The sequence below is a fragment of the Chiloscyllium plagiosum genome, unplaced genomic scaffold (genome assembly GCF_037043375.1).
Source record: "Chiloscyllium plagiosum isolate Xiang-an unplaced genomic scaffold, Cpla_swu_hap1 HiC_scaffold_13, whole genome shotgun sequence".
In the NCBI taxonomy this organism is placed as follows: Eukaryota; Metazoa; Chordata; class Chondrichthyes; order Orectolobiformes; family Hemiscylliidae; genus Chiloscyllium; species Chiloscyllium plagiosum.
In genome coordinates this window covers 36,649,835-36,668,950 of record NW_028270151.1, presented here as the reverse complement: position 1 = coordinate 36,668,950, position 19,116 = coordinate 36,649,835, and the positions used below count along the sequence as shown (strand labels likewise).

At 40.7% G+C, this 19,116-nt stretch overlaps 1 protein-coding gene across 4 annotated transcripts in view; it reads right to left on the bottom strand.

The window, feature by feature from the left end:
• fxr1 (FMR1 autosomal homolog 1) overlaps positions 1-19,116 on the bottom strand; it is a 110,774-nt gene that overhangs the window by 57,999 nt on the left and 33,659 nt on the right. For all 4 annotated transcript variants that reach the window (XM_043702361.2, XM_043702362.2, XM_043702363.2 and 1 more), the window contains exons 4-8: positions 16,100-16,171; positions 12,926-13,074; positions 7,955-8,048; positions 4,909-5,025; positions 2,162-2,332 (exon numbers count right to left, since the gene is read on the bottom strand). In XM_043702361.2, the coding sequence (XP_043558296.1) occupies positions 2,162-2,332; positions 4,909-5,025; positions 7,955-8,048; positions 12,926-13,074; positions 16,100-16,171 (603 nt within the window). The remainder of the gene's footprint in view (positions 1-2,161; positions 2,333-4,908; positions 5,026-7,954; positions 8,049-12,925; positions 13,075-16,099; positions 16,172-19,116) is intronic.

The window sequence follows — 19,116 nt, the reverse complement described above, 5'->3', positions numbered from 1 at the left end:
ATGGTAGTGGTGTCTCCCAAGAGGCAATGCTAAATCCATTGCTTATTTTGCTAAATAGATCTTGAAACGTAAAATCAAATTTCAATACTAATTACTGTTACCAAAAGTGGCAAACAGGGAGGGCAAACAAATTGCCTACAACAGGACAGACAAGCTAGCAAAATGTGCAGCTGAGCGGCAGATGGTGTTTAATGGAGAAACCGGAAGTGATGCAATTTGTCAGAATGGGTGGGGAGGGGCAGTACAGAAATAATGGTGTAATTCCAAAAACTGTGCTAGAAAGAGCAGCAAGACTGAGTATAAGTTGAAGGAGGCACCATCTGATGACTGTGGCAACTACTCCAGGATGAGGCAGATGCAGCTCTACCCCTTTCCAAGGTCTCCCAGTGAGCATGCAGCACATCTCGGGCTTAACCTCCCAGCCCAGGACAGTCCACAGCTAGGCCCAGAAGCCTGATGGCGGAGGCAGTGGCGGGTTTGATTCCAGCCCAGGACCCTGTGGTGCTGGTTGCCTCTACGAAGTTAGCCCAGCATGAGGTTATGGTGGCAGTGTAGGCGTAATCAGATGGCGCCGGAGTGTGGCAGCTCTTTGTTCCAGAGGGAATGGCGCAGCACAGGGCGGTTGGAGCAGTATTGTCAGTTTAGCAGCAGGGACTCAAGGCATCTGGTTGAAGGAGCCCGGATCCAGGGGTATGGCTGAGCAAGAAGTGGAAGCTGGATCAAAGATCACCTAGCTTTGAGATAAGACTATAAGATGAACTTTATTGTTTTATTTTTCTGGCTTTTTTAAAAAAAGTTTATTTTTTGTGTTTTAAGCAACACTTTTCATTGTATTTGCTAGAAATACATTTGACAATAAATAAATCACATCAAATCAAGGAACAAAAATATCTCAGGGTGCAAATGCAATAATGTTTGAAAAGGCAGACCATACTGAGAGTGCAATTAGGCTATGATATATATTATGCTTCAGAAACAAATGCATCGACTACTAAAGCAGGGAGGTCATGCAGAACCTCCACAAATCTTTGGTTAGGCACTAAATAGAAAACTGCATTCAGTTTCAGTCACAACACAAGGAAAGATGAAAAGGTCCCTGAAATGGCGCAGGTGAGATTTACTGGAATGATTCCAGGGATATTGGGGCTACTGACAAGTTTAGTTTGGAAATTCTGAAGTTAATACCCTTTGTTGTATGGAGAACGAGGAAATTTCAGAGAGGAGTACAGATGATGATAGGTTGGATAAGACAAACAAAGAAAAACCCCTGGCATAAGCTGATTGTACAATGCCTACAGAATCCAGATTTAAGATGTTAGCTAAGACATCAAGAGAAATGCAAGGAAGAACTTTTTGTACACTGTTAGTGGTAATGGCCTGGAATTCACTGCCTACAAGGGTGGAAGCTAAAGCAAGGAACAATTTCAAAAGGAAACTGGACAGGCACTTCAAGGAAATACGCTTGCAGAGCTACAGGAGCTGAGCAGAGGATTGAAATTGCTTGGATTACGACTCCAGGGAGCCAGCATGGACTTGATGAATCAAATGACCTTCTATGTGGTACATGATTCAATGATTTCAAGAACTGGACAAGACAGTCTCAATAAAAGGAAATTTTATAAAGGTTTTTCCAGATCATCCTGCAAAGTTCATAGCAGAGAAGGCACAACAAATTCTTGCAAAGTACTTTGAATGCCCTAGAGAACAAGGGATTGAAAAGACTTCTACTCCTGGAGTTGAGACAACTCCACTGACATTAAATGCCCATGCTCATGTGACAGTGTCCTTCCTGGTATGCTGAACCACACCCAACTGCAAAATTATTGCTACTGAAAAATACTTTTGAGAACTTCCCACAGACTTTTCCATCAAAACTGAGAAGTGCATTATTTCTAGTGGCTTACGTAGATGGAAGAAGAGTAACGAAAAGATAAACCATCTAAAAGACAGAATTATAGCAAAAGGATTCTTTATCCTAATCTAATCAAAAAGTAGCTTCAAAATTTCCAAAGTCTATAAAGTACTTAAATCGATATTATTAGTGACTTCTTTAAACGTTCTTTGGTGGAATAATGGTAGGCATTTTTCATGCTCTTTTTGTTAGTTTTCAAGGTGTTGAACGAATAAATGAAGACTTAATAAAATATGCCTGCAAGCTTACCTCTCCATAAATCCTAAAAGTGCCAGTTTCTTCATCAAGCTCGATTGCTGTGACACCAGGAACTTTTCTTGCTTGCTGAATGTTGGAACCATGGGTTCCAATTGCCAGACCCATGAGATCCTCTCTGACAGTGAATTCCTCTTGGAAAGCAGCTGCGAGCTGCTTAGTACTCTGGCGGTTAAAAATCACAAGAGCTAATTATTTCAGTTAACACAGTTAACACCATTGCGATGGTCATGAATAAACAGTGAACAGAGAGCAGTACAAATAAGAAGTTTCAAAAACTCAAAAAAAATTGGTATGTAAACCAGTTTTATATCATTTATTTAAAAAGATTTGCTTAAAAACTAATGATTCTGTTAGTAGCAATTATATTTGCTGACAAAAGTAATTACAATTTCCAACAATGAAATAACATACATGACGCAAAAGACTTGATCTTGAAACATCAATTTATCATAGTCAGGCTGTTAACATTGAAGCAAGTGCTATAAAGGAGGCTGATGGCAGTTCAAATTCCCAATCCATAATATAACCTGTAAAAGGAATGGATTAAGTGGAGCTGGAACACCTCACCAACCAACTGGGAATAATCCTTGGGCTACCAGTGTAGCATAAGTGATAACTTCTCATAATACCACTCATCATCTTGATTAAACAATTTATAAATGGTTTAACAGAACAAAATAATTAAAATAATCTGAACCTCCATGTACAATTTATAGTTGCGCTCAGACTTGTACACAAACATCATTAAGGGATGTAAGAGGTTAAACAAATACTTCATTGAACGTGCATGCACACATTTGTTTCAGCTCAACAAAATTGGCGAAAACCAGTTTCCTGTTCATTTCTTAAGGCAATGCCTTGAACAGTCAGTGAACTGGTATAATGTCAAAAAAAACCTGTCAGTCATCATTAACTGGTGCATTCTCCACGGCAAAGGTCAGCACTCTCCCCTCATTAATATACATTTTGTTTTCCCTTTGCTTAAGTATTTCTTGCAAATTGTCCTGATGAGTAAAAGGCAAAGCTTCAACCAAATGTGTCTTTGATCTCAAGTTTTATATTACCAATCTGTTTTTTTTGACATGCTGCAAATGAATAAACATACAGCACACATTGCAGTAGTTTATAAGGATTATTGAACAGAAGTATCTGTAGACTATTTAGGTCCCTGAATCTATTTCACCAATCGTTCAATTAGATCATGGCAACTCTGCAATCTAATTCCTTTTATCTGCTTTTGTCAAATCTCTTAATATCCCTGGATTATACAATCTATCGAACACAAATTTAAAGCTAACAAGTGATCAAGCATCAACTGCTATTTGAACAACAATCTGTGTGTCGAAGTGTTCCTAATTTCAATCGTGATGGGTCTAGCTCTATTCTTTCAACAATGCTCCCACTCCCAGATGCCCCAACCAGCAGAAATAGGTAATCACTAATCACCTTGTCATTTTCCCTTCATGTAACAAAAACTTCAACCAAATGCTCTATACTTTTGAAATTCAGGGAGAACAGCCCTAACTCTCCTTGCAATTTAACTCGGAGTTCAGTTACCATTCTGGTAAATCTATGCTAAAAGATTCTAAAGATGTTTTACCCAGAACTGTTCTCAGTACTTTAGACTTGGTCAAATCAGAGCTTTGGATAGCTCAAGCATGACCTCTACCCCTTTTTATATCTCGAGGTCCAAAATACAATGCCAGTACTTCATTAGTCTCAATTATTTTCTGTGCCATGACATTTTAATTATCTATTTACTTAGAACCCCATGTCTTTTTCAGATCTCTGCTGTTCTTAGCTTTCACTAAGCTTAATAAAAAAGTGTACAACTGAATTACTTGAGACAGTGCACTTCACTTCAGGCTAGACGCAAGGTTCTCACCTTCCTTTTCACAGTAAGCAAAAACAGTATCCAGTTTAAGCTGGATTCTCCTTTCCTAAAATTTCCAGGTATAACAATCTTAGAATTGATCAATAGAATAATATAATTTGGATGTTTTTTTTTATTCGCTTATATTTGGAATCCTCAATAAATCAATCCTTTTTGGCAATGATTTTGTCTCTTCTTAATTGTAATCCTTTAAAAAAATAATCTAGAAATAATTCTACATTTATCAAATTAATCACAATATATAAATGAACTTGTAAATCTTTAAAGAAGTTGACCTCCAAGACATCTCAGTGGAAGAGGTGAATGATACTTCAATTATTCTATTTAGTTCTCAAACCGTGTTATAAAACTAAATGGATAAGTGAAGCCAGAACATCTCCCCAATCAGTTGTACTGTATCTATCCTCAGTCTACCGAAATCATATCAATGCTGGTGTCTCAGTATACCATACATCATCTTGATGACAAAATATACAAACGTTTACGAGAACAAACAATTTTGAACATCTAGAATCTCTGAGTTGTCTAGGATCAAGGATTCCCACATTTTCTGAAATTATGAAGTTGTTAAAAAAGTATTAAACCTCTATTTTTTGATCACCTCCATCTCTTGCTAAGCTTATCCTTTAAAGGAAGGACAAACCCTCTCTTTGCCATGGCACAAACATGTATATTAAAAATTGTAGATATTGCCTTTTGCATATCATAATTAATTTTCTCATCCTCCTGTAAGTAGTTCTTCTTGTACTACAGATCTTTGGTCTCCAGGAAATAAATATTGACTAACAAGTTATGTGCTGTCTTTGAAAGCACAACAATCCAGTAGTACAATATTTTTGCTTACCTCCAAATGTTTTGTTGCTTCTTCATTCCTGGACACAAGCATGAGCTTTGTGCGAATACTTCGTAAGTGCATATCACTAAGAATACTGACTCTTTTCACTGTGGCCTCTTTGGTAGACTAGATTTTTAAAAAAATGAATATATATAATTTACAATAAACAAATCTTCAATAAAACCCCAATGCTCCATCAACACATTTACTTACAGCTTATTAACAGATTTTGATTCAGCTATACCCACCAACACTGTGCATTTAGTTGCTCTTCTAGTTAGATAATTAGGCAAATGAGAATGAGGTGCCTGTTATCATTTGAAATCGTAACTGTTTATTAAGTCTCCATTCTAACAGGACAATAAAAATAAGAACTAGAAATATCAGGCTGTAAATTTGCTCACTGAGTTGGTAGATTTGTTCTCAGACATTTCATCACCATGGTAGGTATCATCAGAGAGCCTCTGGTGAAGCAGTGGTGTTTCGCCCCGCTTGCTATTTATCTGTCTCGGTTTGGTGTGGGAGGTGATAACATTTCTGGTTGTTTCTGAGGGGTTGGTAAATGGGGTCCAAATCTATATGTTTGTTAATGGAGTTTCGGTTTGAATGCCAGGCCTTTAGGAATTTCCACATGTGTCTTTGTTTAGCCTGTCCCAGTCGAACTAGTGTCCCTCTTCGTTTGTATGCATGGATACCAGTGATAGATGGTGGTCATGTATTTTGGTGGCTGGTTGGTGCTCATGTTATCATTGTGGCTAGCTTCCTGCCTGTTTGCCCAATATAATGTTTGTTGCAGTCCTTGCAGGCTATTTTCTATTTGACATTCTTTCTGCCGGTTGTTGGTATGGGTTCCTTAAAATTCATCAGGAGCTGTTTCAGCGTAGTGGTAGGTTTGTGGGCTACCACGATTCTTGGGGCCGGAGTAGTCTGGTCATCATCTCAGAGATGTCTTTGACGTATGGCAGGGTAGCTAGAATCTCTGGGTCTGTTGTGCAGGAATAGGCGGAATGAGTTTATCAGGTGCCCATTGTTCCTGAATACATTGTATAGGTGTTTTTCCTCAGCTACTCATAGTTCCTGGGTGCTGCAGTGTTTTGTGGCTCATTTAAATAATGTCCTGATGCAACTCCGTTTGTGGATGTTGGGATGGTTACTCCTGAAGTTGAGTGTCTGGTCAGTGTGTGTGTGGCTTTCCTGTAGATGCTGGTCTGCAGCTCTCCATTGGCTTTTCATTCTACTGTGACATCTAGGAAGGGGAATCTGTTACTATTCTCTTCCATTTGGTGAACTTTATACCAATAAAGAATATTGTTATGTTTCATGATGACAAAGATGTCATCTACATAGCGGACCCAAAGCTTGTGCTGCATGGTGGGAACGGTTGTTCGATCTGCATAACTGCTTCTGCTAAAAGTCCTGATGTTGGTGATCCCATAGGCGTCCCACTGATTTGTTTGTAGATCTTGTCATTGTAGGTGAAACGGGTTGTGAGGCATAGGTCTACTAGTTAGAGGATACTGTCCTTGCTGATGATGTTGGCATTTGTGTCCTTGGTTTGTCAATCAATGAGGCCAGTGTTTCTTTGCCTGGGTTGATGTTTATTGATGTATATAGGGTTGTCACGTCGAAGGAAATCATGGTCTCGTCATCCGCTATCTTGGTGTCTTTGACATCAGGATACATGAGCACTAACTAGCCACTGAAAGACATGACCAACTGTCATTAGTATCCATACACACAGATGAAGAGGGACACCACTTTGACTGGGACTACACATCCATCCTGGGACAGGCTAAACAAAGACACAGGCAGGAGGCTTGGCATTCAAACCATTAACAAACATATTGATTTGGACCCCACTTACCAACCTCTCAAACAGAACTGGGAATTATATCACCTACCACAACGAACCAAGACATAAATAGCAAGTGGGGCAGAACACCAACGCTTCACTGGAGGCTCACTGATGATGATGGTGACAAAACGTCTGAGAACAAATCTACCAGCTCAGTGAGCAAACTTACAACCTGACCCACAATACGCTATACCGCTCATGTCCATACTTCCTTTCCCATCCTGTTATGTACTCAGTGAGAACATTTAAAAGTTCCCAGAGCTCAAGAATCTCAAATATTCAAAACTCAGTGTGTTGATGTTTCTTTGAATCTTAAGCAGTCAACCCACTTATGCTTGAGATATTAAAGGGTTAAAGGGATATTAAAGGGATGTCCCAAGGCTAGGGTGGGATGTCTCTGTCTTACAGGTAGAATGTAAGGAATTTACACTCCTATGCCTTGCCAGAGCCATTTGTATGGCCATTTCCTAGTTATTTAGAGTAAAAGAATTACATTATTACCCCCTATTCAGAAATCAATAAGAACATTGCAGTTGGAATTCTGACTGCTCTCTGCAGTTAAAAAATGATTCATAACAGATTTGGCCATGAAGGGATGATTTACATTACATTGTTTCTGGAAATGATCAGGTCACTGCATTGTATCTTGAGTGGCATGTGACTATGAGGGAGTGGCTGGGGGTCGTCTTGTGGGTATTATGGACTGTGATGTAAAGATTTTGTATTAAAAGGAGAACTGTTCCATTGTTCAGGGAGCTTCTCTCAACACGTTTAGCAAGCATTGCGAGGAGTGTTAAGTGATCCTCCAAAACCTGTTCTGTGCTCAATAAAATTTGGTTGTTCGCAGAAGTTGGCGTCTGCAGTTGCATCAAATGTGTAAGAATCTCAAGAAAAAGAACCTAATATTCTGAGACTATGACTCTTAGATCGACACTCTCCATCAACAGCATGTACCATATTTAACCCTCAGAATTTTAAATGTTTTCATTAGATTACCTCTCAATCCTCTAAAATACTCAACTTGTAGCACAGCCCCCTCAGTCCTACAACCAAATAAACGTTTGTTTCACCTCCTGAGCAAGTACATCCCTCTTCAGATAAGGAGATCAGCTCTACACATTGGAAGAGCTTGCTAAAGGCCGATAATTATATTAAAAACTAGTTTTGAGAATTAAATCTAAACATTTTTTCAGTTCTTACCAAAACCAACAATTGACCAGTGTCAGCACTGTAGAAAATGCAATCTGCTTCAGTTGCCTTCTTAAAATCCTTATGTGCATTTTCATGTGCACAGCTGGATAGGAAAAAGAATGCAGTATTAACTCCAGATTATCCACTCCTGCATTCAGCAGCAAATATAAATACCACAGACAAACTAAATATCAAAACATTGTTCAGAGGCAAAAGCCATGTTTGAAAACAAAAATAGTAACATTGGAAAAAACTTACTTGAGGATAATGAAGGCAAAACCTTCTTGAAAATAATAGTTTATTTCTGGATCACAATCAAACATCACATGAGTCAGCAATTCAGGCTGCATGCCTGCGTTAACTAACTGGAAGTTATGTCTTCCACATGGCTACTCCAAGCCCACAGCTCTGTTTTCTTTTCCCTTTTCCAAGGACACATGCAATCCCCTTTCGAAAATTACAACTAAATCTGCTTCCATCAAACTTTTTAATAGTGCATTCCACCTCATAATACTGTATGAATAAACATTTATCTTCTCTCAAATTGTCTTAGTGATTATCAGAAATTGATATCAGAAATTGACTCAAAAGCTCACCACACAGGAGGATGCCTTTGGCCCATCATGTCCGTAATAGTCAAAGATGCAACTGCACTAATCCCATATCCCAGCTCTTGGCCCATAGCCCTAACTGTTGTGGCCACATAAGTGAATATCTAAATACTGCTTAAATGTTACAAGTGTTTCTGACTCAAATCACCCTTTCAGGCTGAGTTCTGGACCATAACCATCCTTGATGAGAAAAAAATTCTCAGCTTTCATCTTAACCTTCTTTGTCTTATCTTAGATCTATCCAGGTAAAAACAATGGCTGCAGATGCTGGAAACCTGATTCTGGATTAGAGTGGTGCTGGAGAAGCACAGCAGTTCAGGCAGCATCCGAGGAACAGGAAAATCGACGTTTTGGGCAAAAGCCCTTCATCAGGAATACAGGCAGAGTGCCTGAAGAGTGGAGAGATAAATGGGAGGAGGGTGGGGGTGGGGATGAAGGTGATAGGTCAGGGAGGAGGGTGGAGTAGATAGGTGGAAAGGAAGATAGGCAGGTAGGACAAGTCATGGGGACAGTGCTGAGCTGGGAGTTTGGAACTGGGGTGAGGTGGGGGAAGGGGAAATGAGGAAACTGGTGAAGTCCACATTGATGCCCTGGGGTTGAAGTGTTCTTCCTCCAGGCGTTGGGTGGTGAGGGAGCAGCGGTGAAGGAGGCCCAGGACCTCCATGTCCTCGGCTGAGTGGGAGGGGGAGTTAAAATGTTGGGCCACAGGGCGGTGTGGTTGATTGATTGACGCGGGTGTCCTGGAGATGTTTACTAAAAGTGCTCTGCTAGGAGGCGTCCAGTCTCCCCAATGTAGAGGAGACCGCATCGGCAGCAATGGATACAATAAATGATATTGGTGGATGTGCAGTTAAAACTTTGATGGATGTGGAAGGCTCCTTTGGGGCCTTGGATGGAGGTGGTGTGGGCGCAGGTTTTGCAATTCCTGCAGTGGCAGGGGAAGGTGCCAGGACGGGAGGGTGGGTTGTTGGGTGGCGTGGACCTGACCAGGTAGTCACGGAGGGAACGGTCTTTGCGGAAGGCGGAAAGGGGTGGAGAGGTAAATATATCCCTGGTGGTGGGGTCAGTTTGGAGGTGGTAGAAATGTCATCGGATGATTTGGTTTATGCGAAGGTTGGTAGGGTGGAAGGTGAGCACCAGGGGGGTTCTGTCCTTGTTACGGTTGGAGGGGTGGGGTCTGAGGGCGAAGGTGCGGGATGTGGACGAGACCCTCCTCCCATTTATCTCTCCACTCTTCAGGCACTCTGCCTGTATTCCTGATGAAGGGCTTTTGCCCAAAACGTCGATTTTCCTGTTCCTCGGATGCTGCCTGAACTGCTGTGCTTCTCCAGCACCACTCTAATCCAGAATCAGGTTTCCAGCATCTGCAGCCATTGTTTTTACCTGGATAGATTTAAGATAAGACAAAGAAGGTTAAGATGAAAGCTGAGAATTTTTTTCTCATCAAGGATGGTTATGGTCCAGAACTCAGCCTGAAAGGGTGATTTGAGTCAGAAACACTTGTAACATTTAAGCAGTATTTAGATATTCACTTATGTGGCCACAACAGTTAGGGCTATGGGCCAAGAGCTGGGATATGGGATTAGTGCAGTTGCATCTTTGAGGGCCTCTTTAACCACGTGGGAAAGAAAATTGCAGTCTCTCAAGGAGGAGGCCATCCGGTGTGTTCTGTTGTGGAACTGGTCCTCCTAGGAGCAGATACGGCAGAGGCGGAGGAATTGGGAATACGGGATGGCATTTTTGCAGGAGGTAGGGTGTGAAGAGATGTAATCCAGGTAACTGCGGGTGTCGGTAGGTTTGTAAAAAATGTCGGTGTCAAGTCGGTCGTCATTAATAGAAATGGAGGGGTCCAGGAAGGGGAGGGAGGTGTCAGAGATGGTCCAGGTAAATTTAAGGTCAGGGTGGAATGTGTTGGTGAAGTTGATGAATTGCTCAACCTCCTCGCGGGACCACGAGGTGGCGCCAATGTAGTCATCAATGTAGAGAAAGAAGAGGTCGGGAATAGTGCCGGTGTAACTATGGAAGATGGACTGTTCTATGTAGCCAACAAAGAGACAGGCATAGCTGGGGCCCATGGCTACCCCTTTGGTCTGGAGGAACAGGGAGGATTCAAAGGAGAAATTGTTACGGGTGAGGACCAGTTTGGCCAAATGAATGAGTGCGTCGGTCAAAGGGTACTGTTCGGGACGTCGGGAGAGGAAGAAACGGAGGGCTTGGAGGCCTTAGTCATGGCGGATGGAGGCGTAGAGGGATTGGATATCCATGGTGAAGATGAGGCATTGGGGGCCGGGGAAACGGAAGTCTTGGAGGAGGTGGAGGCATGGGTGGTGTCTTGAACGTATGTGGGGAGTGCCTGGACTAGGAAGGAATAGGACAGTGTCGAGGTAGGTAGAGATGAGTTCAGTGGGGCAGGAGCAGGCTGAGACAATGTGTCGGCCAGGGTGGTTAGGCTTGTGGATCTTGGGAAGGAGGAAGAACCGGGTAGTGCGGGATCCCGGACTATGAGGTTGGAAGCTGTGGGTGGGAGATCTCCTGAGGTGATGCGGTTCTGTATGGTCTGGGAGATGATGGTTTGGTGATGGGGTCATGGTCGAGGGGTCGGTAGGAGGAGGTGTCCTCGAGTTGGCGTCTGACTTCAGCGGTGTAGAGGTCAGTGCGCCAGACTACCACTGCACCCCCTTTATCTACTGGCTTGATGGTGAGGTCGGGATTGGAGCAAAGGGAGTGGAGGGCAGTGCGTTGTGAGGGTGAGAGGTTGGAGTGGGGTAGGCAGGTTGAGGCGGTTAATGTCCCGGCGGCAGTTAGAAATGAAGAGGTCGATGGCAGGTAATAGGCCAGCACGAGGTGTCCAGGTGGATGGAGTATGTTGGAGGCGGGCGAAGGGGTCCTCGGAAGGTGGGTGGGAGTCCTGATTGTAAAAGTAAACTCGGAGGCAGAGGCAGCAGAAGAAGTGTTCAACCCCTTCATTCATTGAAAAAGTGCCTTGCTATTTTACCTGTACCCCTCAACCTTTTCTTCCAACTGGTCTTCTGGTTATGAACCTCTCCATGGAAAACGTTCCTCACTTACTCTATTAAAACTCTTCATAATATTAAATATTTGCGTTAAATCCTCTTTTAGTCTTCTTTACTTTGGGCAAAGCAATCCTAACCTTTGTCTCCCCACAAAATTCCTCTTCTCTAGTAAATCACTTCTACTTCCTATATAAAAACCTTGGCATCTTTTCTGAAATATGGAAATAAATCACTGCTATAAGTTCAGCTAGTGCACAATAATCGGTTTGCAGAGCCTCCTTGCTTTAGTTCTCCATCTTCTGCACACCTAACATTTATGTGGATGAAATCCCAAATCTCCATTAACGTATGTACAATTTAGTTTTCTTACTTTCTTCAAACTTCCTCTGAAAAGGAATCACTCCTGCATTAAATTTCATCGATCACATACCCATCCATTTCACCAGTCCATGATCTTTTTGAAGTCACTACTAGTCTCAAATTCCCACATTTTATGCTGTCTGTAATCTGTGAAATAATGCCTCCCTTCGTTCATAATGCAAGTCATAAACGTACACTAAAAAGGTCCAGTGATCCCAACATCAGTCCATGCAGACACTATATTTGTCCCACCAATCTGATAAAAGACACTCCACTCTACTTCTTAGCCAATTCTGTACCAAGGTGTCAGTGCTTTTAATGACACATTATTAACTTTTTGCTACCAGTAAGTATTATATTCAACTTCAATCACTTTCTGAAAATCCATATTTATAACATTTACTGCACTTCCATAACCAACCTTCACTCTTACTTCATTTTAAGATGTGACAAAGGGGTGTAATTTATATATTTAAAAGAAGAGAGCTTGGATTTAAAACTATTGATGTGTGTTGGTTTATTTTTAAGAAGGAATTGAAAATTAAGCATGTCAAGCGTTCTGAAACCATCATTTTAAGTATGAGCCTCCTGGAATATGAATGGAGGTTTGTTTATACCATAAAAGGTTATGACTGATGACAGAAAACGTTAAGCTATTAGATTAAAATGAGCAATATCTGTGCTCCCTTTTTCAATGAAATGCCACACATTAAAGTGGAAAAAACATGAAAAATAAGTCAGATTTTATTCTGGAATCAGTAGTAACATGAGTTGACACCAAAACAGATATAATGTTCTAAGTACATAAGTTCAGAACTGTAAACCAATTGCAGGAGACAACTGCAAGAGAATCATGAAAAGACATTCGAATTCAGCAATTGGTCAATCTGATTAGTTGACAAGGGGTCTTTATTTATATTCTGCAATAATTGAGGAGGTAATAGAACATTGTAGTAAGTTAAATATGTCAAGCCAAACATTTATTCTCTACTTACGCTTCTCTTAAGTCATCAGGGACATCAATTGTGCACTTGAAGAAAGTATTCTTCGTAACTGTCTTGTTTGGGTTCATCGGCCGTAATCGCTCAAAAGTAACAATTTCATTGTACGTTGCATCACAGGCAGCATATTCAATTACATAAAACTGCAGAAAACAAATGGATGTCAAATCTGGATATAAAAATGCACTACGCAGTTTGTCTATAAAAATGTTTAAAATTTAATTAAGCTGATCTAAAAGTAAAAGCTACAGCATGTTCTTCTGCAGAAATGTGTCATACATGTAAATTTAACATTGACATATGGCTAAGTAACATTAAGGACCTGACAATTTTTAAAAGGATAGTGACATTTGTTGAAAATAAAAATTCAGGGACTATTCTGTGTAATACAATGTAAATTTAGGTTCCTAAAGAAACTACCAAAGAGCCTACCACAGGAGGGATTCAAACATTTAATCCAAGTTGAAGGTTTCAATATGGTCTTAAGCTCAACGATCCCTTCTAGTAAAATATTACAATAACTTTTAACATAAGCACACTTCTTGCATTTGCTCTCCTCAGTATAAGTAACCATTCAACTGATGGTCTTTCAGGCTTCCAAATCAAAAAGACAAGGAAGTCATTCCCAATTCACATTTTGAAAACATAACTTGAAAATCCTTTAATAAAGTTTCTTATTTCCCTCCCTGTATCCTTGTAAGGAAACATGTGAGATGCAACTGTCTTACTCCATTGATTCCAACTGGACAACTTTGATAGACATCATGGTTTCTTTAATGACATATTTAACTGCATATAGTTAACCATACATAACTAAAATCTTTTTCTTATTGCATATACTTGAGTAAAAGTCAACCTCCTATTTTTGGCCAAAAAATCTGGAACTTTCCATATATCTTGTGTAAAAGTCAACCGTAGTTAGATTAGATTACCTACAGTGCGGAAACAGACCCTTTGGTCCAACAAGCCCACACTGACCCTCCGAACAGCAACACACCCAGAACCATTCACCTAACACTACCGGCAATTTAGCATGGCCAATTCACCTAACCTGCACATCTTTGGACTGTGGGAGGAAACCGGAGCACCCGGAGGAAACCCACACAGACACGGGGAGAATGTGCAAACTCCACACAGACAGTTGCCTGAGGCAGGAATTGAACCTGGGTCTCTGGTGGTGTAAGGCAGCAGTGCTAACCATTGTGCCACCATGCCGCCCTATTCTTCACAGATAACAGATCAACATTTGAATCAAGGTATTATTCTGTACATCAATGTTACAATCAGTAAATTAATTTTATGCTATTGTGTGTTAATGTACAATTCACACCAATTTGGCACAAAAGTTGTCATATCAGGTTAGAGTCAGGTGATAACCTCCAGTTGTGTGCAGGTCAGCTAACTGTAATTCGTTTATTTTCTTTATGAGTTCAGAGATCAGTTGGGCTTTTTTAATGATACAGTATTGCGGATTGTAAACCCCTCAAAAGTAGTATCCATGTAATAGTCAACCCCCATAAATTTAACCTTACAAAAAAGACTAAAAATATTTGACTTTTACATGAGTATACACAATATTTGCATTTTCACTCTATGTTCAAATTTACAAAATAAGAGAGAGAGAATGGCTCAAGACAAAATAAGTCAAAATTCTGCTACAAAGGCTGTGTTATTACAGCATTTTGTTTTGGTCTGTTGTGAAGTGCAAATATTCCAAGAGCACTTCAAAACGGGTGAAGTTATTAGACTCCAATGAATTGAAACATTAGTATTTGTTTTGTTTCCCTTCTAACACCATCAAAACAGTGGACCAAGATTTTAGTACAAGGCTAACAAAGGAACCTCAATTTCAACAGTCAATGCAGAATGAAGCCAATATTAATAAGAGAACATGTCTTTGTTGGATCAAATAGAAACAAGCAAACCAGAGAACTGTGCAATGCCTTGCCAACTACTTTCCAATGTAAATACATTTTAATTCACCTTTGTGATGACAATTGGGGATTCGAAAATGCCATATACAAAATGTCTTGAAAATTAAATGCAACATCAAATGCCAGCAAAAACATGACTATAATAAGGCAACATAGTAACATTCAGTATGTCATCATTAAATGCTGCATATTATCAATGCACGTGTAACATTGCTGTTTATACTAAAGTTTTTAAAGGACTTAGTAAAACTCCTTGCAGTTTTATGTACTCACGCAGATTTTAACCAAGCTTGCCATATTCACTGGCGATAGGAGACTCAGTGAAAATCTTCTCACCTCCACCTGTCCACGCTGTACAGCAGCACACACCCAAATCCCTACTCCAACCACCTCCGCCCATCCACCATATACATACATGCGCACAGACTCATCAGCCCTTCTTTTTAAGCTCCACTCAACTCACTCAGCAGCCCTCTTCCCAAACCTCATCTCCTTCCTACCCACACCCCAACCTGTCTCCACTGACATCCATTCCCATCAACCCTGAACTCACTCACCTCTCCTCCTACCAACATTTCTCCTTTCTTTTCAGTCTTTGCTACAGATCATTGTCAGTACTCAATGTAGCAGGCTGTGGTTTCTCTTTAACCAGCATCACTGGGAAATGTACTAGTAATGAACAGCAAACCATTAACCTTGGCCAAGAACTCAGATTCAGATTTCAGAAACCAGCAAGCCATTGAGTGCAACCCTTTGTGTCATTAAAGCACTTGGTATTGATGGCAGTGTTGGAGGTGGTCTAAAGTGGCAACAGCTACCAAGAGAGGACATAGACAGGGACACACACAAAGCTGAAATCTGCCACACAGGACCACAGAAAGAGACTCATGCCAATCTACTTCGCCAAACAACATAAATTTTTTGTAAGACAACCAAAGTACTAGATAAACTTAACAAGTCTAGCAGTACATGTGGAAAGAGAAATGGAGTAGACACTGGGTATAATATGACTCTTCTGTTCCGTTAACTCAGTTTCTTTTTCCACCAATGCTGCCAGACCTGCTGAGCTTCTCAAGCACTTTGTTTTTATTTCAAATCTCCAGGGACCACGGTACTTTATTTTCAGTTCAGAAATTTCTCACCTCTGACTAACATAATTTGCAGGTCAAGGCATTCTGTTAAAAAAAAATACAATCCAGTTATCTTATTCAATCATCTGGAAATAGTAACTTACATCGCCTTTCATCATCCGAACTCTGGCAAGCCACCATCCACATGGTTCTTGTTCATTTGCTCGAGAATAAACCTGAGAAAATTATAATAAAAACAAAACTAATAATTTCAGTGAATAATTCATCCAAAAATTTTATTATAGACCATGTACTCACTCAAGAAAACAAATTTTCAAGAGATGGCAGAGGGTCTGCAAAGGAAAGAGTAAAAACTGGGCAGATGGAATACAATGCGAGTAAACATGAACTTTTTGGTAGGAAGAATAGAAAACAGTTTACTATTTAAGTGATTGTAGAGTTAAATGGTATTGAAGGATGCAAGTGTCCATCTACAGAGAGTTATTTTAGTCTGGAAGGACAACAATCCATCCATTTTATCAACACTGGCTCTCCAAGCACTCTGACTTAAGTGTCAAACTCTTGCCCTTCCCCACAGTCTTGCACATTGTATCAATCTGAATAATCATCCAATACCCTCTCAAATGCCTCAATTGAACCTACTACCACCACATTTCCAAGTAGTGCATTTCAGAGCCAAACAACTTGTTGCATTTCCTTTTGTAAAATCCTTTAAACCTAGGCCCTCTGGTTCATGATTGTTTTTCAAATAGGAACAGTTTCTCCCTATCTGCTTTGCTCAGATCATCCATGATTTTTAAAGCTATTAAATCTCCAAATTTACCTTCTCCTCTTCAAGGGAAGCAGCCCCAACTTCTCCAAAGTATCTTTGTAACTGAAATGTTTCATCCATGGAATCATTATTATTACTTTATCCAATGCATTCACATCCATTCCAAACTGTGGCACCCAGAATTGTACACAATACTCCAGCTGATCTAACTTATGCCCTACACAAGTTCACTATAACCTACCTGGTCTTGTACATTATACCCGTATTAAGCCTAGAATACTAACAAAAACAGAAATTGCTGGAGAAGCTCAGCAGGACTGGCAAAATCTGTGAAGATAACTCTGATTTAACATTTCAAGTCCGGTGACCCATCCTCAGAACCGGACCTGAAATGTTAATTCGATTTCTCTGCATAGTTACTGCCAGACCTGCAGAGCTTTTCCAGCAATTTCTGCTTTTGTTTCTGACTTACAGCAACTGCGGTTCTTTTGATTTTTATTAAGTGCAGAATAGTATATGCTTTATTCATAGCCCTCTCGATGTGACCTGGCGGAATTTAATATTTTTTTTTTTAAAAAGTCCAAAACTATAGGGTATAGGTTTAGGGTGAAAGCGAAAGATTTAAAAAGGACCTCAGGGGCAATGTTTTCACGCAGAGGGTAGTGTGTGTATGGAAGGAGTTGCCAGAGGAAGCGGTGGATGCTAGTACAATTACAACATTTTCAAGTCTTCTGGATGGGTATATGAATAGGAAGGGTTTAAGAGGGATATGGGCCAAATGCTGGCAAATGGGACTAGATTAAATTAGGATATCTGATCAGCTTGGACAAGTTGGACAAGTGTCTACTGCCATGCTATACAGTTGTGACTCTATAAATGAGAGGCTTGCTACGTCGTTTCATAGCGTAGTTCAGAGTTAATCATATTGCCTTGGGGTCTGGTGTCACGTGTAGGCAAGACCAATTAAGGCAGGCAGATATCCTTCCTGATAGGATCTCAGTGACACTCACTTTTTATTCCAAATGTATTAAATTAATTCAAGTTCCCCAGCTGCTTTCAAAGGATAGCTTGTCAGCACGGATGAGTTGGACTGAAGGATCTGTTTCCTGTGACGTACATCTCAATGACTCTGATGCTGATTGTGAAACCACTGCCGACTATCAGAAGAACCCATCTGGTTCACTTAGCTCCTTTAACGAAGTAAAAAAATCTATCATCCTTAACAGGTCTGGTCTGCCTGTGAACCCACATTCACAGGAACACGGTTGACTCAATGCACCGCTGAGTGGGGCATTGGAAAAGCACAGGTCAGGGAACATCCAAGGAGCAGAAGAATTGATGTTTCAGGCATAAGCCCTTCATCAGGAATGAGGCTAGTTGCGCCACACTCCAGCATCTGCAGTCCTCACTTTCTCCTAGTTGACTCAATGCACCCTCTGAAATAGCCTAGCAAATAAATCAGCTGTATCAAACTACTAAAAAGCCGAAAGAAACAAACTAGACAGATCACCTGATAACAACTTAGGCACTGAAAATGACAAACACAGCTCTGGGTGATGAAAATCAACGTACATCATGGAGAACTGCAGGAAGGCATACCAGGAACAAAACCAGACATACCTTAAAAGAAAGTGCCAACCAGATAAAGCTACAACACAGGGCTCTATACATGATAAACACCTTAAACAGCAAGTGATAGGCAGACATCAGCAATTACAAAGCATCAGATTCTAGCTCCACAGTCCTGCCACAACTAATCACCAATGTGGGGGACACCGAAACAATTCTTTGGAGAAGGAGAATCCACCAATATCCCCAGCGTCAATGACGGGGGAGTGCTGCACAGCTGTGTGAAAGATAAAGAGCAAAGATCTTCATCAGTATCCTCTCGAGGCTCCCACATGAGTGTCTTCAGCCAATTTGAATCATTTTATACGATATCAAGAAACAGCTAGTGAGGTGGAATACTAATAAAGCTTTGGGTCCTGACAAAATTCCCACAACAGTACGGAGGATTTGTTCTCCAGAATTTGCCACATACCTGGACAAGCTGTTGCAATAGACTCCTGCAATGTACCTGACAACATGGAAAATTGTCCCGGTCCAGGTTTGTCCCATATACCAAAAACAGAACAAATCCAACTTGGCCAGCTGTTGCCCCAGTCTACTCTTGACCATCAGTAAAACGTGATGCAAAGGATCACTGATATCACTATCACTCAATAACTGCTTCGCAATAACCTGCTCATTGATAATCACTTTGGCAGTCAGCTCATCTCACTACAGCCAAACAGCTGCATCCTAAATGGGGAAAGTGACAGCCCTCGACATTAAGGCTGCATTTGACCAAGTGTGGCAGAGGAACCTTAACAAAACTAGAGTCACATC